The following is a 26,420-nucleotide window of genomic DNA, read 5'->3' as shown; positions in this document are numbered from 1 at the left end:
CAGGTCAGTGCCCAGGAGATGGAAAAAATAACCCAGTTCTCCCATCCTGTCTTGACAATGAAGAAAAAAAAAATGCTCATCCCAAAAGCCATTTAGCAGTAAAATATAATAAAAGTGTAATTTAAACTGGCTCTGGGGTGTACACAGACTGCCTTCCCCCCTTCCCCCTACTTCTTCATTAACTATATACCCCATGAATCGTATAAAAATACGAGGACAGTTGTACCTGAAAGTACGTGTAACATGGCAAAAGCGTTCAGCCGACACCTGAAAAGTGTCTGCATAAAGCACTCTTTTTGAGAATCTCTTCTTAGCCCAACTTACCAAGTCTGGTTTTGTTTGGTTGGTTTTTAATTCAGCTAAAAAATCTGCTGCTGGAGCATAGGAAATGAATATTTGGTACAAAAAGACAGCTGAAGCCCTCGGCTTTAAACAAGTTAAAAGAAATCTCATTTCCATTAAAGCCAAAAGAACAATTGTTTCAATATAAGCCAAATACTTCATTTAAACTAAGCCACAACAGTTAGATTGAAATCTAAATACCCTACCCAAATACCTCGCCCTAGCTTAGTCAGAGCTTCAGCAGTTTCCATATGTGACCTGTGTAGCACAGTATGAATTGTCTTGTGAAATGGATAAGTAAACCTCTAGAAAATACAATAACCTAGCCCATAAAGATTCAGCCACCTCTCTGAAAATATACCTCTATTCCTAGAAGTTTTAAATAAACAAAGAAATAAAAGGTACCGCTCACTGAACTTCAGGCAGCTGAATTTTATTGCTCAGCAGAAAGTTGTCATAAATCCCAGCTTCTTCACTGACACCGTGCCAACCATTAGGGGGTGCTCAGTCTGCGGTGCGACCATCCCCGCCTGCACAGATCTGTACAGACCTCCGTCACCTGTGGAGAGTTCGGCTGCTGTCTTCCACCTCTCACAATTGAAGCCTCAAACACAGCATAGTTTTGTGTAAATAGCAGGTTTCAGAGTATTCTCAACTCTTTTTTCCTATTCCTGGTTTTTGTGGAGCTAAAACGAGCAGGCACTGCACAACCTGTCTCCCACTAGCTGGCAGCTTAGCTGGTGCAGATTCCCACGTGCAGCAGGCAATGGACTCGGTGATGTGGGACCATCAGTAGCCCTGAGGCTCTCACCAACTCCTTCAAATTGCCGTTATCCTGCAGCCATTAATGTAGCCCTGTGCTGTCCCACCACCACCTTTATCCACGCGACCTGCTTGTTCACCGCTGTCCTCCTCTCACCCCCTGTGCTTACCTCAGGAACCACGGTATTGTGAGGTGAGCATATGCTGAATTCTGTCTTCCTTGATCTGGCAGGAAAGCATCATGTTCTACACCAACAATTGCGTGGCTTCTTCTGCCACCCCTTTTTACTCTGATTAGAAACTAGCTTCCATGCTACCACATAGATTAAAAGTAAAGAACCATTTATGAATTCATAGACTTCATTCACGTATTTACCATTGGTATGGACATACATGCACAGCTTTATTTCCTGTACATATTGGTAGTCATACTAGCCTTAAAGTCTGGGCAATCTCACTAGCCCATTCCAGTGTGGCTAATGAGCCATGGGCATACAGCAAGCTCTTTATTTTATTTTTCTGTTTATTTCTGTAGCTGCATTAGCATGTACCGTACTAGCAAATGCTTCACTGGACAGTATTTGGAATGATATACATGTGTACAATTATATATATACATGTACACACATATATACGCACATACACACAAATTATAGCCCAATTTCAAAAGGTCTACAGCTTTTCTCTTTACTATCATGAGAGAATTCATGTGCCTTTTCACAGGCTTCTCTATCCACCTGACACAAAGTAAGATCAAATTCACATTAATGTTTCCACTACCTCTCCTACTCAAGTCAGTCAGGGCAGGTCCATGCTCCATTTTCATCAAAATGTAACCTGGTGTCACCTCCACCCTTAGCAAACACCACATTTCATTGTCCCCTCAGCCTCACCATGAGCACACAGTGCTGTGCCCTTCATGTAACTGTAACCTCCTATCAAACTCCTATCTGAGAGCTGATCATAAACCAGATCCCCTGTTAGCCCTACCCTGCTCACACTCTCCCTTCATACCATTCATTAGCCCACCAAAACCATACATTGCAGGCATGCTCAGCACAAAACCCTAAGGTTTGGAGATACGTGGTTCTGATTCTTTTCTTCTATTCCCCAAGGCAAATATTTATTAATTAAATAGCAATCGCTTGGCTAGAAACAACCTCAATCCCAACTTTGGTGGTTATCAATGTGAAAAACAAGTAAACCATGTAAATGCTGGGATCAACATCTGCGTCTCCATATCAGTTCACTCTGTAAGCACCGTCCTTTTCCACATGCAAAATTGAAAGGGAATGTTTTGTTTAGGCATTCTTCAAACTACCCTCCCTTCCCCTCACTCATACGTGACCAGATACCTCTGCCTGGCTTTCACCATGAAACACCCAGGGCCTGCAGAACTTGGTCACACACAGCACTGAATTCCTGGCAAACCAGGAACAGGTCGCTCCTCATCCCCACCCGCTGAGGTGAGCTGTCACACCCACCAAGGCAGCTGTTAGTGATTTGTGGAAGAACTCTACAACTCAAAGCAAATGAGCTATAAAGTAGGTATGTGGTTTCTTTTGGCACCGGGCACATGCGGGATAGCTCCCAAAGGCACGCACACCCCAACACGGCAACTTGCCTTGGTTATACGCAGTAAAGAGTTACGTGTGCATGGAGTTTCCCAAAACACCCATACATGTGCATAACCTATCCCTGATTTGTATTAAAATTAGCTCCAAGAGGTAATTTCCATAAACTCCTCTTATCTGCGCCTACGCAGTGTCTTCTGGTGGTGGTCATTGGGGGGGTCACGGGGATGAAGGCCGATAACTCCTCTTCATCACCACCAGCTGACCCCTGCCTTTGTACAGACCCAGTGGCTCCTTGGCTCTTGTCCCAACCACAGGGTCGGTCTCAGCTGGTTTTTGAGACAGGTTCCCATGTTTGTCAGGAACCATCCTTTGCGAGGGGCCCTGAGACTCCTTGTTTTGGTTAATTTGCACAGAAGTAAGCAAAGACACGCAGCAACATCTACTTTTGATGCCATTCAGCCAGCCCCCAGCCTTCCACCCCTGTGTGCATTAGCTTGGGGCTACCCGACGCTGTCTCCCGTGACAAAACGGGGGCGCAGTTAAACCTCCAGCCCTGCGATACAGCAATCGAGGGGCGCGCAGTGCTCCCTACAGCTTCAGAAGGGTGCAAACGACAGACTCGATCTGTTGAGGGCAGCTCCCAGCACGCTGTGTGATCACTTTGAGAACAAGGAGCGATGACCCGGCCCTCAGGCAGCCCCGCCCCGCCCCGCGTGCGAGGCTCTGCCCCGCTACAAGATGGCGCCCGCAGCCAGGCGCGGCCAGAGCCCACGCGGGCGCCTTTCCCTTAACAAAAATGGCGGCCGAGGGAGGCGGGGACACTCCCCGTCCCGCCGCCTCCCCCAATCGGCGCCCGCCAACTCTCCGGTGGAGGCCGCGGGCCGCCCAATGGGAGGAGGCGGCGTGGAAGCCGGGCGGGGAGCGGACCAATGGGGGCGGGCGGCGGGCGGAGCGGGGCCGCGCGGCGCGGGGGCGGCGGTGCCGGTGCCGGTGGTGCCGGGGCGGCGGGCGCGGAGCGCGGCGGGATGCGGGCGGCCCACGGGCTCTGCGCGGCGCTGGCCCTGCTCCTGCTGCCGGCCGGCGGCCGGGCCCTGCGCGACGGCGAGTGCGAGGGTGAGTGGGGAGGGGAGGGGCCGGGCAGGAGGGGGGGGGCGGCCCCGGGGCCCCGCCCGGCCGGGCCGGGAGCGGAGCGAGCCGGGGGGGGCGCAGAGCGAGGAGGCTCCCGTGAGGCGCCCGCAGCCCCGCCCGCAGCCCCGCCGCTGCTCTCCGGGGGTTTTCAGCTCCGCGCGGTGCCCGCTGCGTGCCCGCGGCTGCCGTGAGGTGACCGCTGCCGGGGGGGGTTGCAGGGAGTCGGTCCCCAACGGCCCCGCTCGGAACCGCCCCCGGCGTTACCGTGACGGGAGCGGGGTGGGGCCGGGGCCGGGGCTGGGGGCGGGCGAGGGGGGCTCACAGCGCCCCGAGCCCTGTGGGAGCCGGGCACGGGTTGGTGGCACTCACCTGTCCCCAAGGGGCGGGCCGGACCTGCTGCCAGCCTCACACCCGGGGTTTAGGGGAGCCCCGAGCCGCTGAGGGGGTGCGGCCCGAGGCACCACGGAGCTCGCAGCCCCCTGCACCGACCCCACCGAGTCCTGCGCTGCCCCTGCTCCTCCCCAGGCAGGGCTCGGGGCTGTCCCGGCAGCTGCCGATGCGCTGGTGGGAGTTGTGTTGTGTTTAACTCTGCCCTCGTTGAGTTTGTTGGGAACTGCTGCAGGAGCTCGTGTTTCTCCTCTCCTTTCCCACGCCAGGTGGGTACAATGGGTGGCGTTTTCTCTTGGAAATGTTTTGTTCCTCGTCCCAGGTAATGAATGATCGGGGATATCGCCTTACTAGGGTTGGACACGCTGCAGGGGGATCATGTAGACGGTTGTTTTTCGGTCAGAACTCTTTTTGAAGCTTGTAGTCTGACAAGTTGCTTTCCAAAGCAGCAAGAATAAGATGCAAAATTAAGTTCATGTTTTTTCCTCGGGCGCTGTCTTGTGTTGTGCCCCCCACAGCCAAATGCTGCTGCTCATTCAATCCAGTGTACAAAAGCCACTGGGCTGAGCAGTCCCATGATTTGCACCAGAAATATCAGGGCGTAGTGCTGGCTGACCTGTGTGTGAAACACCTGCCGGAACACCTGTGAAGTCACTGATTGCTAACACAGCTCCTAAAAGTTCTGTTCTCCACATCCCTTACTCTCTTTCCCTACAAGCGCCTTCTGAAAGCTGCACTGCAGAGGCAGGTAACTCCATCCATCTTCCCTTCCAGTGTGCGTTACGTTCCTGGGAAGGTTCTACCAGAGTCTAAAGGACAACGGTGTTGAGTTCACACCTGCCAGTATTGAAAAGGAGCTCTTGAAATCCTGCAAAGAGGCAAAAGGCAAAGAGAACCGGCTGGTAAGTAGTAGTCAACAATAGTTGCCTCTGGAGGAATTAAACTGTAGAACACTTGGCAAGTGAGAGGAAACCAGTGCTTCTTTGTTAGTATGGTGTGCCCCTCCCAGGGGGGTGTTCTGCTTAGCTCTGTGGCTGCAATTGGTCTCCTCTGTTCTTTCTTCTTGTTGTAAGAGGAGACGAGGAGCATGACCGCTTCACTTGAAATGTATATGTGTGTATCTGTCAACAGACATCTTACTGGCTGACCTTATTTCTCCTTGTTGCTGACGTGCTGGGGATTACAAAGCTTTCATTTGCTGTAGAACTTTCCTGTCAAACTGTATTTGGGGTGTAATATAAACTGTTAAAATACTTGCACTCTTCAGCTGTTTAGCTGAAAACTAAATAAAGGAAAACCAAACTGCCTTAAGTAAAAGCAGATGACAATCCCTGAACGAAGAGCCCCAAGAAAAAGGCCCTGAACTCTCCTACGAAGAGAACGGCAGAGGGACACCATGGGAAGTGCAGAGGGGAAATGCTTCAGAGCGTCTCTCTCCTCGAATGAAGAAGACTTCGTTAACTCAATCCAAGTTTTTAAAAACTTGAGACACGAGACAACCAGCCTCGACAGCTGCGAAGCAGCGTGATGGGAGGTGCCCGCTCAGTTCCCTTGGCTCAGAGATAGGCTTTGTGTTGCTGTTGTGTAGCAGTCACTGGGAAAGTGCTGTAACTGTAAGCATCTAGCTGTGTAACTGCAAGGAGAGAAGACGGATAGAGACCCCTCCTCTTAGAAGCATTTTCCCATGCATCTCCACCTCCTTCTTCTCTTCCCTCTAGTGCTATTACGTTGGGGCCACGAGCGATGCAGCCACCAAAATCATTAACGAGGTGTCAAAGCCCATGAGTCACCACATCCCCGTGGAAAAGATCTGCGAGAAACTGAAGAAGAAAGACAGTCAGATCTGTGAACTGAAATACGGTGAGTCGCCGGCGTAGGGGAAGCTCCCTGTGCCTTTCTGGGGCACGGGGTCATTTGGGGTGGTTCCTCATGGTGATGTTACACACTCGGTGTGAGGCTCTGCAGCGGGGTGAGCTGTGAGGTGGCTCCCAGCAGTGCCGCAGGGAGCTTTGTGGAGGCGCTCAGCTGGGCCTGCTCAACCCCTCCTGGCTGCTGGGGCAGCGGCAGCGCTTTGGGATGGGGCACAGCGGGTGGGGAGCAGGGAGCGGGGCCGCGGTGACGCCCCCGTGCTGTGCCCGCAGACCAGCAGATCGACCTGAGCACCGCCGACCTGCGCAAGCTGCGCGTCAAGGAGCTGCGGCGGATCCTGGACGAGTGGGGCGAGGCGTGCAAGGGCTGCGCCGAGAAGGGCGACTTCATCCGCCGCATCCACGAACTGATGCCCAAGTACGCGCCCCGCGCACACGGCGCCCGCGCCGACCTCTGAGGGGGCGGGGCCTGGGGGCAGGGGGCGGGGCTTCGGGGAGGGGGCGGGGCCTGGCGGCGCGGGGCGGCGCGCGCTGTACGGGACTCATTAAAGTGCCGACGGTTTCCCGCCTGCCGTGTGACGTCATTGCGGGGCCCCGCCCCCTCCCTCCTTTCACCCCTCCCTCCTTCCCGCGCGCGCGCGCGGCCGGGCGAAGGGGGCGGGGCCGTTCCCGCGCGCGCGCCCCGCTGCCGCCGCCTCCGCGGCTCCCGATTGGCCGCCCGCCGGCGGGGGCGTTCCCGCGCGCGCGCCGCCGTCGCGCTGTGGCGGCCGCCATGCGGCGGGGCGCGGGGTGATGACGCGGGGCCCGCGCGGCGCGGCGGCCGGAGCCGCCTTCGTTCCCTTTTGTCCAAGATGGCGGCGGCCGCCGGAGGCGTCTCCTGAGCCGCGGGGCCCGGCGCCATGAAGCGGGGCGGCGAGCGGGACTGCAGCCCGCCGGGGGCCGGGGGAGGCCGCGCCGCCGCCGCCAAGCGGCCCCGCGAGCGAGAGCGCGACAGCAGCAGCAGCCGGCGGGGCCCGCACCGCAGCTCGGGCGCCTCCCGCAGCAGCCGGGACAAGCCCACGCCCGGCGGCGGCGGAGGAGGAGGAGGCGGCGGGGGGGGGGGGGGCAGCGGGGGGGGCAGCGGCTCCGGCTCCGGCTCCGGCTCCCGCAGCCACCGCGGCGATGAACGCGCCGGGGGCGGCGGCGGCGGCGACTCCAACCACCGCCCGGCGGGGAGCGGCTCGGCCTCGGGCGCCCGCGGCGGCGGCGGCGGCAGCAGCCAGGCGGCCCCCTCGGCCTCGGCCTCGGCCTCGTCGTCGTCGTCGCGGGCGCTCGGCGTGCCCAAGGCCAAGGCGCTGCCGGGCGCTGTGGTGGCCCCGTCGCTGCTGCTGGCCGGGCCGCCGCCGGGCGCCGCGCCCTCGCTGCTGCTGGCGCCGCTGGGGGGCTCGGCCGGGCTGGGCGGGGAGCCGCCGGGCTCGTGCGAGTACAAGACGCTGCTGGTGAGCGGGCTGAGCGCGGCCCTGCCCGACCAGCTGCTGGAGGACGGGCTGTTCCGCCTCTTCCAGCGCTTCGCGGGGGGGGGCGCCGGGGACATCAGCGTCAAGCTGTCCCACACGCCCGAGCTGGGCCGCGTGGCCTACGTCAACTTCCGACACCCCGGGGACGCCCGCGACGCCCGGCGGCACGCCCGGGCCCGGCAGCTGCTGCTCTACGACCGGCCGCTGAAGGTGGAGCCCGTGTACCTGCGCGGGGGCCGCAGGAGCCGCACGCCGCCCCCCGCGCCCTCCCCGGAGCCGCTGGGGTACCTGCCGCCCATCCACGGCACCTACCAGTACAAGCAGCGCTCGCTGTCGCCCGTCACCAGCCCCCTGCTGCGGGAGCCGCGGCCGAGGCACGCGCACGCCGCGGCCGCCGCCTTCGCGCTGGAAGCCGCCGCCATCGGGCTGTCCCGGGAGCGGGAGAGGGCCCTGGATTACTACGGGCTGTACGACGAGCGCGGCCGGCCCTACAGTTACCCCATCGTGGCGGAGGAAGACCTGATGCCGGAGGACGACCAGAGAGCCACCCGCAACCTCTTCATCGGCAACCTGGACCACAACGTGTCGGAGGTGGAGCTGCGGCGCGCCTTCGAGAAGTACGGCATCATCGAAGAAGTGGTGATCAAGCGCCCGGCCAGGGGCCAGGGCGGGGCGTACGCTTTCCTCAAGTTCCAGAACTTGGACATGGCGCATCGGGCCAAGGTGGCGATGTCGGGCCGCGTTGTCGGCAGGAACCCTATCAAAATTGGCTACGGGAAAGCCAACCCGACCACCAGGCTGTGGGTGGGCGGCCTCGGCCCGAGTACCTCCTTGGCTGCCCTGGCGAGGGAGTTCGACCGCTTCGGCAGCATCAGGACTATTGACTATGTGAAGGGAGACAGCTTTGCCTACATCCAGTACGAAAGCTTGGATGCTGCCCAGGCCGCCTGCGCGCAGATGAGGGGCTTTCCTCTGGGTGGACCGGAGAGGAGACTTCGAGTGGATTTTGCCAAAGCAGAAGAGACGAGATACCCGCAGCAGTACCAGCCCGCGCCGCTCCCCGTGCACTACGAACTGCTCGCCGACGGGTACAGCAGGCACCGAAGCCTCGAGCAAGACTTGCGGGTGCGAGATAGGACTCCTCCACACCTCCTGTACTCGGACAGAGACAGGAGCTTTGCAGAGGCAGAGTGGGCCAGCCCTGCCAAAAACGCCGAGCGCAGAAACAACTTGGAAAGCTACAGCCGGTCGGTGCGCAGCCGGAGCGGGGAGCGCTGGGGCAGCGATGGCGATCGCACCGTGCCCAAACCGTGGGAAGAGAGGCGGAAACGCCGGAGCCTTTCCAGTGACCGTGGGAGGACTACTCACTCGCCTTACGAGGACAGAAGCAGGACAAAGGCCAGTGGGCCAGCTTTAGACCGCAGCCCAGAGAGGGCTCGCAAAGAGAATCACACTACAGAATCCGGAGCCGAGAAAGAGCCGAGTAACTCCCTCCAGAACAATCGCCACGCGACGGAGGAGAAGCCCCATCGTGAGGCACCCGATGCTCCGCAGCCTAAAAAAAGGGACAGCGAACGCAATCATCGAACTGGCGAATCGGAATCAAAAACTCACGAGGAGCCAAAACCAGAGACCAAAAAGTTAAAGAATTTATCGGAATACGCGCAGACGCTGCAGCTTGCTTGGAACGGGCTTCTCGTGCTAAAAAACAGCTGCTTCCCCACCTCTATGCACATCCTGGAGGGAGACCTCGGCGTCATCAACGGACTCCTCAAAGACCACTCGTCCGGCGGGAAGTTAACGCAGCTCAAAATCGCTCAGAGACTTCGGCTCGACCAGCCCAAGCTGGATGAAGTCACTCGCCGCATCAAACAAGGCAGCCCCAACGGCTACGCCGTGCTCCTGGCCACCCAGTCCGCCCCGGGAGGCGCGGGGGCTGAGGGGACCTTCCCTGTTGTAGAGCCCGGCTTGCAGCGACGGCTTCTCAGGAATCTGGTCTCCTACTTGAAACAGAAGCAGGCTGCTGGGGTTATCAGCCTGCCCGTGGGAGGGGCGAAGGGCAGAGACAGCACAGGCATGCTTTACGCGTTCCCTCCTTGTGAATTCTCTCAGCAGTACCTCCAGTCAGCACTAAGGACATTGGGGAAGTTAGAAGAAGAACATATGGTGATAGTTATAGTCAAAGACACTGCCTAGCCCACACTGTCTTTTCCAATTCCATGTTTTCTTTGTGTGTCACACAGCCCCGTTGTTTTTAAGGCCGATCATTTTGGTGGAGGCTCGAAACACCTCGACCAAAGTGGTAAGAGTTTTAGTTCCTAATTAATTTTAATACCATTTAAATAGAGCCCATTTTATTCGTTTTTAATATGTGACACTGTCCGCTGTTGTTCTGTATTTTTATTTTTTAACTGTATGAAAAGTTGTCAGTAAAGCCTTGTTCACTGATGGATTTCTAAACTCGTGCAGTATCCTAGTTTTTATGGCCCTGTAAGAGGCCGTCCCGTGCCAGCAGGAGCTGGAAGGTGGCTGCAGCCCCCCAGCCTCCTGCCCCTCCTCTGTGTCCTGCGAGGTGGGAGGGGAAGGGGAATCCTCTGTGATGGAAGAGAAAGACTGCTCATGCTCTTTTTGTTGATCTGTTTGCTTTTTATTTCACAAATTTAAGTCTTGAAGCACTCCTGTTGATTCTCTGTTTGTGGATTGACGGTTCCCGGGAAGCCAGCCACCAAGGAAGCAAATCCTGACTAAGAACAGAAATGGTTTTTAGTACACAACAAAAAATTATGATTGATATTCGGGCAAAAGGTTTGCTGCTAAGGAGGCAACTCTGTACTCAGGTCTGTGAGGTCTGAAAGCAGCAGATATGTGGCTCGGTCAGAAGTTCTTGGGCAAAATGGAAAAAAAAAAAGAAACGAGGTTTGACATTCCTGGTTTTCTTAAAATGAAAAAAAAAAATCTAAGTAGGAGAAAAGGGGAAAAAAAAGTCATTGAAGTGGGAACCCTGGTGGGCCTGTGTTAGATGTAGACAAGCAAATAAAGGGCGTGAAGGGGTTTTGTGACTTTTGTATGTGTGCCCTTCTGCGTAGTCAATCCTGTTGCACTATCTGAAAGCCTTTACTGAAAGATAAACTTTTTTTTTTCTTTGCTAAAGTTAAAACTTGGTTGCAAGTTCACAAAAAAGAGAGAAAACCATCTGGCTGTCAGGAAGCGTGGAGCATTACCACCAGCAGCACCTGGCTGTGGCTGCAGGAACCCTGCAGGGCACAGCTGGGCAAGGAGCTAGGCCAGGTGAAGGCTCCCAGCAGGCAGGAGCCAGCCCAGCTGCAGCTCTGATTTCGCAGTAACTTAAGGCTGTGGGAACTATTTTAACCACGAGTTAAAATCCACACTGTTTGGGGATTTTTTTTTTTTTTTTTAGTATTTTGAAACTATGTCTATAGCTTTTTTTTTTTAGGAGACTTACAGAAGTGTGGGGGATTAAAAACTTGTTTTTTTTTGTTTTTTTATAAAAAGGTTTCTTTAAACTTGCCGGGTTTCTTTGTTGTTGTTTTTGGTGGTAAGCAAGTGAGCAGGAGCCTGGGAGACCCAGAGGCTTGTGTGTGTGAGACTGAGCAGCCTCAGGTGCTGCCAGCTGCCAAAGGCCCTTTGAAAACTGCTCTCAGGTGTGACTGGTGGCAAAAACCTACACAGCAGGGAGCATAACTCAGCCTAACGATGCGTCTATGCCTTTTTTTTAATATAAATATAGTTTTAACCCTGCAGTTTCACAGTAGGGACATCATCAAGCGATGCTGTATGAGCTGGTGCTTAATTTAATACATTGATATCAAGTGTGGTTGGGTTTGGGTTTGTTTGATAACGTTTTCTATGATCATGCTACAAGTAAATCTGCTGAGTTAGCTGGCTCATGAGGGGATACTCCCCCTGCTGAGGCACCCCAGAAAACTCACAGCTGTCCCAGGGCCTGGGTGCAGTGACAAGGCCCGCAGGGTGCAGTTCAGGGCAGTGCTGCTGTCCCTGCAGCCTGGCAGTGTCCCCAGCACCGCCACCACCCTGTCCCAGGGTCTTTTAACCCTGTGCCCGAGGCCCCGCTGCTGTTGTGATGCGGCCAGTGCCAAATGTCACCGCCTGTTACCGCTGAGTGTGAACCCGAGGGCTATTAAAAACCCCTGATGGCCACAGGCAGTGTGAGCAGAGCTTTTTGTGCCCATGCAGTCGGCAGTGTGCGTGGTGCTGCCCGGTGTGCCAGGGTGAGAGGTGGGATGGGAAAGGAGTCCCCAAAGGACAAAAGCTGCACCTACCTAACAACAGAGCCAGGGAAACACCAGAAATACCCCCTCTCCTACTTCCTTTTTGAGGCAATTGAACAATAATACAGCTGTTCTTTTTTTAAAAAGTATAAAAATTGTGCTTTGGGTTGGGCGAGTTGTTTTTAATGATGGGCTTTCTGTTCCCAGTGAGGCAGCCAACTGCTGTGAGCCTTGTACATGTGTGTGAGCAACACCTCTGCCTCCTACACACAATCTAACAGGTGTAAAGGTGTTTTCCTTACGTGCTTCAACTTTACAAAAGGAGCGCAGCAGCACCCGCTCTCTAGCATCAGTGCTTAGAATTAAGTGCATCTTTCTTTTAAGAAAAAAACAAAACTGTCAGTATCCTGGGTTTTATCACCTCTTCCTAAGGTTGGTTGCTGGCTGTCTTTATTAGAAAAGAAACGCGGCCAAGCCTTAGCTCGTTGCCCCACCATGCTTGCCTCTGGCACGGTGGCCACGGGTGCAATGTGTCCTCTGCAGCCCTGTGCTGGAGCACAGCAAGCAGGGCCAGCAGCCTCTGGGCCAGGGTGGGAGGAATAGGGCCAGGCTGGGGCTCAGCCTCCCCTCTGCCCCCCTCGTGGGAGGGCTGCGGCAGCAGGAGGTGTGTTTCAGCTGGCAGCACATGGAGGTGCCCCCTGCAGCCCCACTAAGCCAACATCTGCGATAGGTGCACAGCAGAAATACCCCACGGCACCTTGGCTAAGGTGCAGGCTGCAGGACCCAGGTCCTGCCTCCCCTGCTGCAGTTGCACTGGCCCCAAACCTGCTCCCTTTGGCTTCAGTCAATAAAGATAGGTGTGGGAGGGAAGGGTTGCACACGTACTTCGTATCTCTCCTCTGTTATTAGTAGTAGGGCACACAGTATGATTTTTTCCTCTCCTCCAGAGCAGCACATTTTCTAAGGTAAAGTTGCACAAATGTGTTTTGGTAAGGCAGAGGCTGGCTTCCACAGCTGTTGGATGGCAGATCCAGTTTTCAATTCCCTATTTAATCAGAATGCTGCTCCAGTTGCTGGTCTTAAATGCTGTAGTAATCACAACTTGTTCACCTTTATCGACTCTGTAAGGTACAATTATCCATTATAAGTTGCAGAAGAAGCCTTTCTTTTTAATTATTAACAAGCAGCCCTGGATAAGCACTGCTGGAACGAAGAAACGCTATCCCTTCCTTTGGTTAAAAAGAAAGTTCTTCCTCTTCAAGCAACGAAATGCTGAGCCTTAGCTGAAATGAGCACAGTTCCTGGTGGAAAACTCGATGGAGTGGCAAGGAGTGAGAAGCCTCCAGCTCCCTGTTCTGCCTCAAGCTCTACGCTGAAAGTGGCCAAAATAGAGAAAGGGTAAGAAATTGAGTGGATGTTAACACCTGGGAAGAAAGAATGCTTTTAGCAGCACCATCTGAACAAGCGATGAGCACACTTACCTCTGAGCTGACTCACAGAACCAAGCTCTGCAGTCGTGTGCCACACACTGAACTCACATTCAGCTGCAGCATTTCCCCCCTTTGAAGGGCAGGGCCTGCTGTCATGTACAGGCAGGAGCACCTCATTTGCCTTCTGCCAGCATAGCCACAAGGCAGCCTACACAACGCCAAACCACAGCTGAACGAGGAGGCCCGGAGCCGCTCCTGCCCTCTGAAACACACCAGCAGGGTGGCAGGACTTTCCTGGAGCTGAACCGCAGAGTGGATGTCCTGGTGCTCCTTTAAACCAAGTCTCAGCCTGGCAGCAGCAGCCTCTTCCTGTTCCCACAAAGCAGGGACGAGGCAGTACCGTGCTGCCAGCACCCTCGTGGAAAATTCAAGGCTGGCAGGCAAACCGAGAAGGCAGATTTGAAGCCACAGGCTGTGAAATGTCTCGCAGGGCCAGGAGTTGCTGTGGGCTGGAGCAGCAGGTGGAGCCTGCACCCTCTGAAATCTCAGCCCTTGTTTACTTTGCTTTTCCTTACTGCGGCTGAGCCAGGAGCTACACCTAGCTGCTCTCCTGGAGGAAGCTTCTGCAGGAGGGGCAGAGGAATGCACGGCCACAGCTCACAGCCATGGACACAGACAGGACTTCCCACTCCCGGGGTGGATACAATTCAAAAAGCAATGTCCTTTTATTTAATTTTTTAATAAATACACTTTACATTAAAGAAAAAGGCCTTCAATTTGCAGTTTCCACACAGAGGGCAAAAAAGGGAAAGAAAAAAAAAAAAAAAAGATTAAAAAACTTGAACCACAAAGGGCAGAGGGGAGAAAGAGGGCTCCAACTTTAACCCCAGATTCCTATGTCCTCAGGAATACCAGGCTCCAACGAGGCCACGCCAGGCTTTCAGCCTCCCACTACAGCTGGTGTCACTGCGAGAATCTCCACTCCGAGCAGCCTGCACAGTCAGCTACCAAACACCCCCAGGGCTCTTCCCTGGGGGACATATGCATCTGAAACACATGGCACACTAGCAGGTGGCTAACACCTGTTGTGTTTTCTTTAAAAAATAAATCATATTTAAAATAAAGATATTCTCACTCCTCAACCATTTTAGAAACCACGACCTCTTATTTCATTTCGTAGTTGCATAAAAATGCCTCTTTTTTTAATTTTAAACAATTTTTCTCCCCCAAACCTACCCCATGGTAACAAGGTACTACAGGAATACAAAGTTCATCCCCTCTTTACTAGAACACCTGCCTTTTTTTTTTTTTTTGGTTTTATATAAAACTATTTCTGTTCTTTAGGAAAGAACTTTATACAAAGAAAATATATTGTGAAATATCTTCAGAAGTTTCCTTGAAGAGGAGAGTCATCTCAGCCTAAAATAAAAAATAAAAAAAAAGGCAGAGAGAAAAGAGGCCTAACCCCAGGTCTCTTTATTGTAGAGCCTCGGACTTAGCCCCGAGCCTCAAACTGACTCAAACCAACACAGCGGATGGGCTGGAGTTCCTCAGGTTTTCCCAGGAGGAAAAGGGTCGGGGTGCTCAGAATCGGTTTCCAATTTGGTCTCCAGTCTTCTGCTGGGAAGGGAGCGCCTCCTCCTGCCAACACCCCCGGCCTGGCAGCCACTCCTCACTCGTTCAGAGTCAAGATTATGTCGTCCTCCAAGTCAGAGTTATCTGAGCTGTCAGCTGAAAAGAAAACACGTAGGTTAGGCTCGGTGGGTGCACAAACACGGCTAAGGGTGGCTAAGCAAGGCATAGTTACAAGGAGATGGCCATCACCTGCTTGGGACCAGAAACTCCTCTGCAGTAAGGAGGGCAGCTAGCACCATTAGTGCATTTCAAATCCATCAAAAGCAGTTAGCAAACCTGCACCAGAGCTGCGTTCTCCCTGTTAGAGCAGAGAGTCAAGAGCAGCTCTCCCAGGTGCAGCATTAGCTGGCAGGATTTTCCCATGACAAGGTAGAGAGAAGGATGCCAGCAGGAAGGGACCTGAACATGAGCTGCCCCGCACAACTTTCTGTGCACATCTGAGTGCAACAGCTCTTCGTGCTGGGAGCTGGACATTTCTCACAGCTGTTATTTCAAAGCAAGCTGGACAGTTCCACCAAGCTGATGCAGTGGAACACGGGCTCTGTGTAACATACACAGGGCTACCTCGTTGTGCAGCAGATTGGACCCAGACTTTGTCAGCATGAGAAGGACACTCCCCTCGGCACAGCACAGCAGGAGACCTCCCCGCTGAGGGGAAGCAATCCGTACACTCAGGACTAGCACCTTCCTCTAACCCCAAAGGTTACCATAAATTAACTTAACTGCACAGCACTTATTAACGGTGACCTGCAGCCTATTGCTGGGAGCTGTGCCTTCGCTGGTTTTCCTCTGTGGTGTAGAATGAGGACATGAAAGGATTTGCCAGAAGCAGTCACACGCACACACACGCTTTTTAACTTAGAAAATCTCTCCTCCCTCAGCTGTACAAGAGGGAAGTGGTAGCAGCTCTGGCAGAAAGGCCTCCTGCCTTACCTTGCAGATGACGATGGTTCTTTTTCTTATGTGAATTCATTGGATGCTGCAGTTAACTAGGTGTTAAAATATTTAAAAACAAAACAAAACAAAAAACAGACTTCCTCTTAGCCATCTCAGTTATAGTGGAACTCTAAAATGCCTGTTAAGGTAAGCCAGACCTTCTGGAAGGTTCACCCCTTCTCAGATGCTTTCCTTAGGAAAAAAAAAAATCACAGACAAGCAGCAAAGGGCACAAACCCTTTCCCCCAACCCTCCTCCCTGAAGACACCTCTAAGATGTGTAGGCTGTCCTTCTGCTTTAAAATTCCTTGGACACCAGGTGACCTCTGGCCTCAATCCACCTACGTGCACAAGGTCTCTGACAGACCCAACTGCTGGAGCCAGACCCACCCAGGAGCGTGGTATTCTCCCCATGAGGAACAAGCAGCGGAGGAGCAATTGCTGATGAAATGCTTGAAGAAGCTTCAGGGAAGGCACAAGCCCGCACTGGTAAGTGGCAGGGAAAGAAACTGCAACAGCAGCAGCAGCTTGGGAACACTCCTCCTCGTACCTCTGTCTGCATTTCCACTGGGACCAGCTCCAGTCTCAGCTGCCGTTGCACTGAGCCTACACTGAGGGGTCGTCAGTGCTCCCTGAACAGCTACAGCAACACGAGGGGAGTTGGTAAGCACCAGTCTGAGTTGCAGCAGCTACACTCATGCAGTAAGAGGGAAAGAAGTACAAGGGAGGTAATCCATGAGCTCTGGAAAAGAGCAGCTGAAGAAGTTCTTTCCTAACACCAGGGGAAAGCTTTGAAAGGGGATTTCCTAGCTCCTTATGCTCCAGTCCACCACAGAACCTGACAGTTTTGAGCTCTGTGTCTGTAAGTAAACCTGACTGCAATAAAATGCTTGGGAGAAGCTTATAGACACGCCTGGAAACTGCCATTTCGGATTACAGAAAGAACTGAGGAAACAAGTCAGCCATGCTGCTGCAAGGCACCAGGAGGTGCTGAAAGGCATCGGCACAGATACTGGAATTCAGCACGTTCCCAGGTTATTCCTCTCCTGGACACAGGTGAGAATTTCAGTTTTCTTCCATGGTACGCCCCCACCTGCACTCAGAAAAGACACCCCACTGGCCCAGAACAAGCTCCTAGGAGATGTGCATAGCACACAAACTGCTTTGGACAAGATAAACAGGTCCGCATGCCCCAAAGTGGTGACAAAGGAGGAGCAAGACAAATTCACACTTAAAAACGTCTCCATGGGTTATTCCTGAACAGGAAAAAATCTCTTCTAAAGCATGAGGAAATGAAACCACTTGCTTCTCTGCTTCAGCTCTTTTTTGAATTAATTTGTTTTAAAGCACACCCACTGTACATTATGTAGGTTCAACCCAAGTAGAGCAAAGGTTGGCAGTAGAAAGCATTCTAAATTCGTCACCAAGCCTATCTGTACTTGCCAACTGTGTCTTGGTCATCGTTGCCCTTGCCACTTTTAGCTCAGGACCACAGTATAAGTAAAGGAGAGGGAGATTTTAACTGCTCTCGCTCCATGGGAAACAAAAAGCAGCAGCCCCAGAAGCCCACTCATTGCATGCTGTGCAAGGACCACCCGCCCATCAGCCTGGCACAGCTGCTCTCCCTGCCTGAAGTTCCCAACAACGCTTCCAAGCAACCCACAGCCACAGCATGGGCTGGCTGCAGCTCTGCTGCAGGAAGAGATCCCAAGTTCTGATCAAGTGGCTCTACCTATAAACAGCTCACAGGTGTGGCCACGTCATAACGGGTAGCGCTCCGCAGAGCGCATGGTGTAACTGTCAGGCAGCATCCAGTTTTGTCACAGGAATAGCTGCTGGAATTACTGGCCTGAACTGGTGTTCTGGGCAATCCGAGTTCTAGCACGCTGGGAGCTCTCCTTCAATAGCGTTGAGCCCTGCACCCCCTGACAAAACCCAAGTGGAGCTGTTGGGAACATCGTGACAGCTAAAAGTTACGTGCCACCCCAAAATGCACAAGTGCAATACCCTAGTCGTGAATTTGAGCTACGTAAGGGGCCGATGAGGTCCTGCAGAGTATAGCTACCACCTTCAAAAGAACTGACCCCACCAAAAAATAAATAAAATGTAGCAACCTGATGTAGTCATGCTCTTAGAGAAGTCAGCAGAGTAAGCTTCATTGTAACAGGAAAAAAGGGACGTGAACCAGTGCCAGCCACATTAGTGCCGAAACAGGGGCCTGGCACACTTAGTCCTCCAGCGCTTTGGCAGAGAAGACCAATTCCCACCTTTAGCTCCCATGTGAATCCCCTATTGCTGCAGGGCTTCAATCAACTCACTGCAATTACTTATCAGCCTGTTAGGCAATTATATCACCCCCATTTCACAGCTGGGAAGTTAAAAAGATCTAAGCAGCTTGGCCACACATACTTAAAAGTCTTGCTAAAAATAATAATAAAAAATTGAACAGAATCTGAAGGCACAAATCCCAAGCCTGACACTACCTTACTCACCTTCTCTTTCTTGAGAAGCCTTTTTGCAAACTGAATTGCTAGATAAAGAGTTCAGACCTTTCTTTCCTACACACACACTTTATTAACTTTTCAAGCTTCTATATCTACGGAATGCCAGAAAAAAAGAACATTTTCAATTTTATCTCAAAGTGACATTAGCAATAGAATAGTCAAAAAAAAAAAAAAGGAAGCAAAGCCAGAAATGCCACACTGACTTTGCACTTTAAGCAACTGCAAAAGAGAAAGAACAGAGCCAAGGAGCAAAAAGGTGTTTCTCTGTCCTTACAGGTACAAGTAAGGCAGAGAAGACAGGTGAAGCAACAGTACAACCGGTGTCCCTTGCAGGGCAGGATGGGCAACAATCAGACAAGGCTTCTTCATGTGGAGTTTCTTGGCCTGGCTTTCAGATCTCACACATGTACCCGGGAACACTTGAAGAAAGGAGCCGCCTTCCTTTCCAGAACTCTCAGTTGTTCTCTCAGATAAGAACTGATTTTACTGTCAGATTACTAAGAGAGGCCAGAGCTGAACAAGCTTGATGAACTGTGCCTTTCATACTATCGAGGGAGAAAGTCAACTAGGTCAATTCAGTCACGTGCTGCACATTTGTCATGACATCAAACAGGGGACAAGGTCAGCTTTGGTCACCAAGCTCAGTACACACTTACTGTCTCCAAGAATCAGCTCAACTTCCTCATCAGCGTCAGAGTCTTCATCTTCACCCTCGTCACCTTCTTCCAGGAGGTTGGCGAGCTCCTCGTCATCAGAGGGAGAAAAGTCATTTTCTCCGTCCTCACCAGCATTCTCATTGTTCTCATCCTCCTCCAGCTCAGCCTCCAGCAGCTGGTCTGTGTCCAGCTCATCAAGGTCATCTGTATCATCATCATCTTCATCGTCATCTTCTTCCTCTTGCTCTTCTTCCTCCTACAAAGACAGAAAAATAGTCCACAGCGGATATCAAAACAAATGCAAAACGGAGTAAGAATAATTGAAGAAAACACACCTATAGTTTCGACTTCTCCCCACATCCAGACACGACCTGTTACTACATATATTCGCTTTCCCTCCACAATTACACAACGCAGCGTGTGCTGGATCATTTGCAGGCCTGCAGTTTCATCTGCAGAAGGCTGGTGCAACACAGACACCACCGGCTCAAGCTCCTCTCCAACACCAGCCATCAACACCTCACCATACAGAGGACATGTTGAGAAGGACGTGTTGCAAGACGCAGTAATCCACGGCTTATTGCTAGCCTTGAACAAACTGCTTTAGTTTCAGCTGGATAGAAACCTCGCCTTTGCATCAAATGCAGCATGGATGTTCAGTCTCACAGATGTTCAGTCTCTCATCCTGATTTAGATGAGATGTAAAATGTAGCTAAAGGTAACATCAGCCTATACCAACTCCTGAATCACTCAGCTGAGGATGATACACCTGCTTAAAGCAGCTCGGTAGGCTCATCTTTGGCATTTAGCTGTGGATCACGATCTTTCTTTTTCCTACTATCAAATTGTAAGAATTTGCATTCAGTAAAGCAACTTAATTTCTCATTGTACAGACCAAACCCAGAAATCCATGTCTAGCAGATAAAGCCAAGTAAGAAGAAGCTGTTACCATCCTATCATCTTTCCAGGCAAACGAGAGGCCAGATGTGGCAGCACAAGCCAAGCCGCAGGAAGTCTCCAAGACTCAGGCAAAGGGTTCCTGAGACCTGGGCATCTCCCCAGAGTCACAGCCCTTTTCTTTAACAGAACGCACTCATGGGACAAGAAGGCAGCTCTTGAGTCATTCAGTCTTACTTGCCCCTTTGCTTGGGGAAGGGAACACATTTTTGTGTTGTTCTGAGGCTGTTATGATAGATATTTAACAATCCACTGCAAAGGTTAGTTTGGTCTTCCAGCTCACTCCATTCACACTGTGTTTTAACTACTGGATTTCCAGATCCATAAAGAAAAAAAGAGTACTTTCACACACACCACCCAGCCTACTTTTTCTTCAGTTAGTGCTATAAAAAAAACAAACACCCCCACACATGCAACATCTGTCACAAAAGAAACAAGGCATGCAAAAAGCCTGGGCAAGTTCTGTTGTCCCTTCAATTTGGGCCTGAAATGTGCATTATTTGAACTAGAGATTAAAGAACAACATCAGTCTGCTCCATGCAGTTTTCTTTCTGAAAAGAGTTTATGTTAAATGTAAAGTTCTAATAACACGTGTTATGCTTATTTTTAGCAACTGAAAATTTCACTTTTAGTCAATGAGTTCTCAAATAAAAGGACGTTGCTTCTTGAATTGCACTCACACCATGAGTGGGAACCATCTTACTTGCCGTTTTAAACGGCAGTGCCATGTTAAGTACAATTTTCCTCCTTCCCAATGAAGTACATTGAATCGAGCATAAAAGCTGACACCTTAATAATTTCTGCTTTTGCTCTATGCAGTGTCTGCAGAGAGACCACTGTCTTAAACTTTATTACTCTATTCAGAATTGAAATACTGATTGAAAATTGAAAAGGCAGGGGAGTTTATTTTCCTTTTTCACTCTCTAAACAACCCTGAAGCTGGAAAAGAGGAGACCAATTCATTTTTAAAAGCCCGAAAAAAAGAAAGCCAAGTTTTACAGTGTCTGGAGATAGAGACACTACCATAGACGTTAGGAAAAAAAAATGTACAGTCGACGAGATTCACTTAAAGTCCACGTAGTAGAAACCCAAAGGATCCTGAAGTGAGCTAGGTACCTGCTTTGTTTCCACAACTGCTGGATTTCTGAAAGCATTTTTTCCTAAATATATCCCACAACTTAAGTGAAAATATAAAATAACAATTTGTTTCGCACTTAATCTCTCGATAACAAATGGAAAACCTGTTGTATTAACATTGCCATTCAAGCTTCAGGCAAGACATGCACAGCAATACCATCCTTCAAACGCAGGATGAGATGGCATTTGTATGAAGCCAAGGATTTATTTTAGCTGGGGAATTACACAGAAAGGGTGTATTTAGCTACAAATTAACTTTGAAGGATCCCACTAACCAGTGAGGAAAAATCCTTTGTGAAAATACAAACAGAAAGCTACAGAACTGAAATGCATGCTTCCTCCTTCCCAGTTTAAATTATTTCATTTGAAGCACATGATTGAAATCAAACCACCACACCTTTAAAAACCACCTAAGAACAGTAAAATGAGATCACAATTATACCTGTCCTTGGGAAATCAGAATCAGAAAATAACGTGAAAGCCATGCGACAAGAAGTCATGTGCGTGTGACAGGCAGAGCCTTGTACCTAATGCACACCTTGCAGATCAGTACTGAGCTGAATGACACAGATCACAGTTCAAGGAGTGCTGTCACTGAGAAACATGAAACAGGAAACTGCAGGGCTTCTGCTAAGTACCAGGTAAGTTAATTCTGCAGGAGTTTCTGACCGTCCTACAGGCACAAAACTCCGCAGACACACTGCGATGCTCCAGCCCGGAGCACAAGGCTTACATGCACGTGCCACGATGTCTCTCGGGTAAGCATGCTGAGCTTGTGCACCCAAACTCAAGCTGTGGGACACACAGCTGGGAAAGTCTCCGCTTGCTACTGCCTCACACCACATCTGTAAATGACACTCAGCTTATTAAGCAGTATTTAGGCTATACCCTCATCAGATAACACAACTGTCTCACACAAGGGATCCACATACAGATAAAAAAGGGCACGTCATCTTCACCAGCAACCCACAGGCGTACTGATCAAGATCTGTGAAAAAAAATCTTTGTGCAGCATCACAAGGAAGACAGGCAGAACAGTTATTCCAAACCGCATCTAGATTTGTGAAGGAAAAACCTGCAAAGCAAGCTCCTAACTCGTCAGGACTTCCCAAGAGCTTTGGGCAATGGCACCGGTGCTGCCAGAAGGCAGAATCAGCATGCACACCTGCCAAACACGCACGCACCTGTATCCACAGTGAAGATAAGCAACCTGGTACATGGTACCCAAGGACCAGCAAACTCCATATCACTAAAAAACCAACCACAACCCCTCAAGGAATTGTTTTAGCCATGGTTAACTCCTCTCGATGCCTGCAGATATCCTTCTATCCTCCAGAGCCCTGCAGTGGAGAGTATGTTAAACAGGTAAGGGGAAGGTCCCACTGTCCCAGAATATGGATAGCTAAGAAAAACAGGATGAGCAGTGCAGAATTAGTAAGAACAAAAATCACAGGCCCTGTAGTCATGAGAGAAGAAGGAAAAAAAAAGGAAAAGGAGGAATTAATGGTTGATTAAGTAAAATTGTACATGTATGGTATAGAAGTGCATCAAGTAGGCTGTGAACCTGTAGTACTCAGCCAGTGAGGAAACGGGAGAAATCAGGTGTTGGGTCATAGGGGATATAAGGTCAGGGTAAACTTTTACTGGGCGCTCCTGCTTGCAGGATGCCCCCCATTGCAATTGCGAATAAAATAGCTTCACAGAAGATCCTGTCTGAAGAAAATTGAGATTTTTCTCACCCTACTTCGATAGTTAGATGCAAGGAGTGGAACAACTTAAACCACAGCACTCACTGATAGCTAACAAGGCTCAAATCCATTCTTATACATACGTATTAATCTCTATAGGAATATAGATTGTATATAAAACTATATATAAAATAATGGTTCAACTTTAGTACAAAACAGCTATCCACAGATACAAGTAGAATGTCTCCAAAGGGACGGGCCCCAGTTTAGCCTCAAAATTGACTGAACTAACAATTCAGTTTGAAAAAAATAAAGGCAAGCTTAAGTTGAAAAAAGGTCATCTAAACAAAGCTCTGTTCAACTCAAAGTCTTAAGTAAATATCTCAGTTATGTGTCGTACCATCAGTTACCCACTTTATGCAAGTATAAATGATGCAAGAACTATCAGTTCTTCTAGGGCACAACTGCAGCATGGGACAACTCGTTTTGATTGTGTCTTGTGTCTTAGAGACATCTCTCAACTCTCACTAACTTACCAAAACCCACTTAGACAGTAACAGATAAATCACTTCTCACCACGGTCCATGCCCCTGGAACTAGTTCAAGGATGATTAAGATAGCATGTGATTCACGTCAGCTTTTGAATGCACCTGCAGATTTACAGGGATGGAGTCCAAGAAGAGCTGGACATCTAGCTTACAGAACCAGCACAGTTAGTTACTTAGCATAGGATTATCTCCAAATCATCTCCAAGCAAATTACCAGTAATTTAACTCTACTACCCATTCACAATCTTAAATAAACATTCAGAAAGCACAACAGATTCAGCTCAAATGAGTTATGGTTTATAGCTACACAGGAAGAAACTAAACACCATCCCATTAAGGAATGGTATATGTGGGGGTGGCAGCACTACAGCAACTTACTACAGAAAGAAATGCTTCACCTAATTCATGTTGTCAGTATTTCCCTCCTGTTCACAGCTTAGTGAATACTTTTTGCTCTGGTTCAAGCTTTATATATTTACTTCCATATTGTTCTTGGATATCATCCAGATTTGCATGCAACTTCACTTGCCCTTCATACAGGCTTTCATCATCATTATCAACTTCCTTACTGTTCTCCTTCACCCATTTATTTTGCACATACAAAATTCAATGAAGTTGTCTTGTTGGGTAGTACAGGTTATTGATACTTAACGTATTCACTGGTGTTCATCTCTCTCAACACCACATGCAAAGCCCCAGGAAAACCTCCATCCTTCACTTAAACTCTGAAGCAAAATACTTTTTCCCTAGGCAGAATTTACAACATTTCGGCACTGCAGTTACATCTCAAGCTAAGGCTGCAAGTCTCCTAGCCAAAGGAGCAGAAATAACCTTATTCCAGGTTATATTTTGTATATGTGGACAACAGATTGCGGCACAACTAGAACGGGATCAGCAAACTTTCCCAAGTAAACAACACCCAACAGAAAAGCTTCCAAGTTCTCCCAAAGCTGTTCAATACTCTCCTTACTGCAGCTTCCAGGGAAGAAGCTTTGCCAGAGGATGATTAAAAAGAATAAATCAGCATCTACAGAAGCATAGAATACTAAGAAAATTAGATTTTCTGAATTTCCCAAGAGTTTCTTTTCTAAAACAGACAATTCCCTCTATGTAGCAATCTACTTGTGTGTTTTCTGTATTACTGATGAATTGGGAGAAGCAATTTCTACTCATTAGACAGGACAATACCATACACCAACTGCAACACATTGAAAACTGATCTCAGATGTCAACTATGGTTGAGCCCAATTTCCTCTTCCCTGAGATAATACACACAGATTCTGTAAGATCCTGTAGGCCTCCAACATCTCAAGAACATTGGTCTACCAGACACCTTTCAGTCAGATCTAATTTATTAAGCTTGTTCACCACTGAACCCACAGCATACTTCTCCACATGTCCCTGAATGGAAGTGACCTTCTGCAAACTCAACGGCATTAGAAGAAAGCTTCCAACAAATAACAGAATTCTTTTCTATTCAGTAAATACCTTACCAAAACATACTTTAAACAAAACAGAGGACATGGTACACACGTAGTCTAAGTTCCCATCATGTTTTTCATACAATTTTCAAACTTTGCTCGTTTCATATTCAGAGTGGAAAGAGATACAACAGAAATATAAGTTATAGCAGCTTACTTTATAAACAGTCCTTTTATAGTGTTTTCTTACATTTCCAGAATTCAAAATTTTCTATGATCAGATGAGCAGAGTTTGAGACCTCAGCTCACTTATTTCTTCCTCACTACGGGTTGATTTCAGTCCAAAACAAGTCCTTGTGTTAACTGTTCTCTGCTGAGTTTCCTTTGCTACTGCTATATGAACTGCTCAGCTGTCATCAGCTCCTGGCTGCTCCTTCCCCAGCCCCATCCTCACCTCCTGTCATCACTTCCAAGTCAACACTTCTCCCCTGCAGACGCTTTCCAGCAACAATCCCTTCCTCTGAGAACACACTTCCCATTGCAACTGTCAGTTTGAATCCTAATATGTTATATTACTCTATTCTTAGTTTCATTTGAGAGGTTACCTTTTCCTTTACCTGTAAAATGGTTAATCAAGTGTCACTGAAGCTCCCGCCACATTTTCAAATCCTTCAGCTCATATTTAATTCACTTCTGGCTAAGCTCTGTAAGCTCTTAGCATCTTCTCACTTAAGCTCACTTCTTAGCTCTGTAAGCATAATCATGTGGCAGTAAACATCTGCTCCTATAAACTTTCTCTTTTATTAAAAAAAAAAACAAAAAACAAAAAACAGAAACGTTTCCCAGAGTCACACTAATTTGTTGATTTTAACCTAGTAGGTGGTCTCCTGCAAAAGCAAATACTTTACCCCCTCTTTCATCCTCTTCCCCCAAGTTACTCCTTGAGAAAAGCAAACTCATTTTTGGTAGTCTGACTTCTTCCAAAATAACAGTATTACTTAAATTACTACCTCTTTTCCAGCACAGGAAGGGGCTTTGCCTTCATAAAAAAGAACATAATTGTTGTTCCAACACAAATTCACTGAAGAGTATTTTTCACTCCAGAGGAATAAATCTCTTCCTCCTCTTATAATTTATCTTTCTCCACAGATGATCCCCTTGTCACATCTTCTGACAATTGTTCTCTGTTTCCAAACCACCACATAGCACATTAGTACTTTCTGATCCTTTGCTATGCAATTCTCAGGACTGACAATGTCTGTTTTTCAGTCACTTCAGAGCCCTCTATCTGGTTTCCTCCCCTACCCACTTCTTAACACTCCCAGAACAATGCGCAGTAGAAAAAGCTTAAAATATAGCCAGCAGTCCTTCTAGGGAGTCAAGTATTCAAGGAATTTTACCTTCTGAATTACCTAGACCCCTCCCTCCCCTTGGCTAACTCACTTGCTATTTCCATTCCATTAAACTCACTCTAAGTACACCTCTCCTTCACATTAAAAGGCTGCGCCTACTTTTAGCCTCTTGGCTGCTCCAGCATCAGAATTTCTTCACAGCCATTTATGGAGGTCAAAGTACTGAAAGCACAGAAGCCTGGGAACGTACAGAAGTTACTGTATGTAACAAGCACGGAATCTCACCACAGGCTTCTATGCAGAAGTTAAGTACGTGCAGATTTAATACAGGATGTGGCACACAGCAT

The 26,420-nt window shown here is 49.7% G+C and overlaps 3 protein-coding genes across 4 annotated transcripts in view; 2 read left to right on the top strand and 1 right to left on the bottom strand.

The window, feature by feature from the left end:
- The first annotated feature begins 3,618 nt into the window (after nucleotides 1–3,618).
- MANF (mesencephalic astrocyte derived neurotrophic factor) lies at nucleotides 3,619–6,626 on the top strand. Its single transcript, XM_038185877.2, has 4 exons — nucleotides 3,619–3,794; nucleotides 4,971–5,098; nucleotides 5,915–6,056; nucleotides 6,338–6,626. Exons 1-4 carry the CDS (start codon nucleotides 3,707–3,709, stop codon nucleotides 6,520–6,522), a joined length of 543 nt encoding a protein of 180 aa, XP_038041805.1. The 5' UTR covers nucleotides 3,619–3,706; the 3' UTR covers nucleotides 6,523–6,626.
- Nucleotides 6,627–6,841: 215 nt separating this feature from the next.
- RBM15B (RNA binding motif protein 15B) lies at nucleotides 6,842–10,012 on the top strand. Its single transcript, XM_038185799.2, has one exon. The coding sequence runs from the start codon at nucleotides 6,964–6,966 to the stop codon at nucleotides 9,754–9,756; it is 2,793 nt and encodes a 930-aa protein (XP_038041727.2). The 5' UTR covers nucleotides 6,842–6,963; the 3' UTR covers nucleotides 9,757–10,012.
- A 3,929-nt stretch (nucleotides 10,013–13,941) lies between these two features.
- The window catches only part of DCAF1 (DDB1 and CUL4 associated factor 1), a 51,034-nt gene continuing 38,555 nt past the window's right edge, over nucleotides 13,942–26,420 (bottom strand). For both annotated transcript variants that reach the window (XM_038185798.2, XM_072044489.1), the window contains exons 23-24: nucleotides 18,971–19,226; nucleotides 13,942–14,971 (exon numbers count right to left, since the gene is read on the bottom strand). In XM_038185798.2, coding sequence (XP_038041726.1) covers nucleotides 14,913–14,971; nucleotides 18,971–19,226 — 315 coding nt within the window. In that variant the 3' untranslated portion in view covers nucleotides 13,942–14,912. The remainder of the gene's footprint in view (nucleotides 14,972–18,970; nucleotides 19,227–26,420) is intronic.

Source organism: Anas platyrhynchos, chromosome 13 (assembly GCF_047663525.1).
Source record: "Anas platyrhynchos isolate ZD024472 breed Pekin duck chromosome 13, IASCAAS_PekinDuck_T2T, whole genome shotgun sequence".
Classification (NCBI taxonomy): domain Eukaryota; kingdom Metazoa; phylum Chordata; class Aves; order Anseriformes; family Anatidae; genus Anas; species Anas platyrhynchos.
Note: the sequence above shows the minus strand (reverse complement) of the source record. Positions and strands in the feature narration are given on the sequence as shown.

Bases quoted from the DNA above. Each gene is read 5' to 3' on its own strand.
- MANF (XM_038185877.2), top strand. From the start codon at position 3,707: ATGCGGGCGGCCCACGGGCTCTGCGCGGCGCTGGCCCTGCTCCTGCTG. The intron at 3,795-4,970 runs GTGAGTGGGGAG...CTTCCCTTCCAG, and splicing joins GCGCGACGGCGAGTGCGAGG to TGTGCGTTACGTTCCTGGGA. The intron at 6,057-6,337 runs GTGAGTCGCCGG...CTGTGCCCGCAG, and splicing joins GATCTGTGAACTGAAATACG to ACCAGCAGATCGACCTGAGC.
- RBM15B (XM_038185799.2), top strand. From the start codon at position 6,964: ATGAAGCGGGGCGGCGAGCGGGACTGCAGCCCGCCGGGGGCCGGGGGA.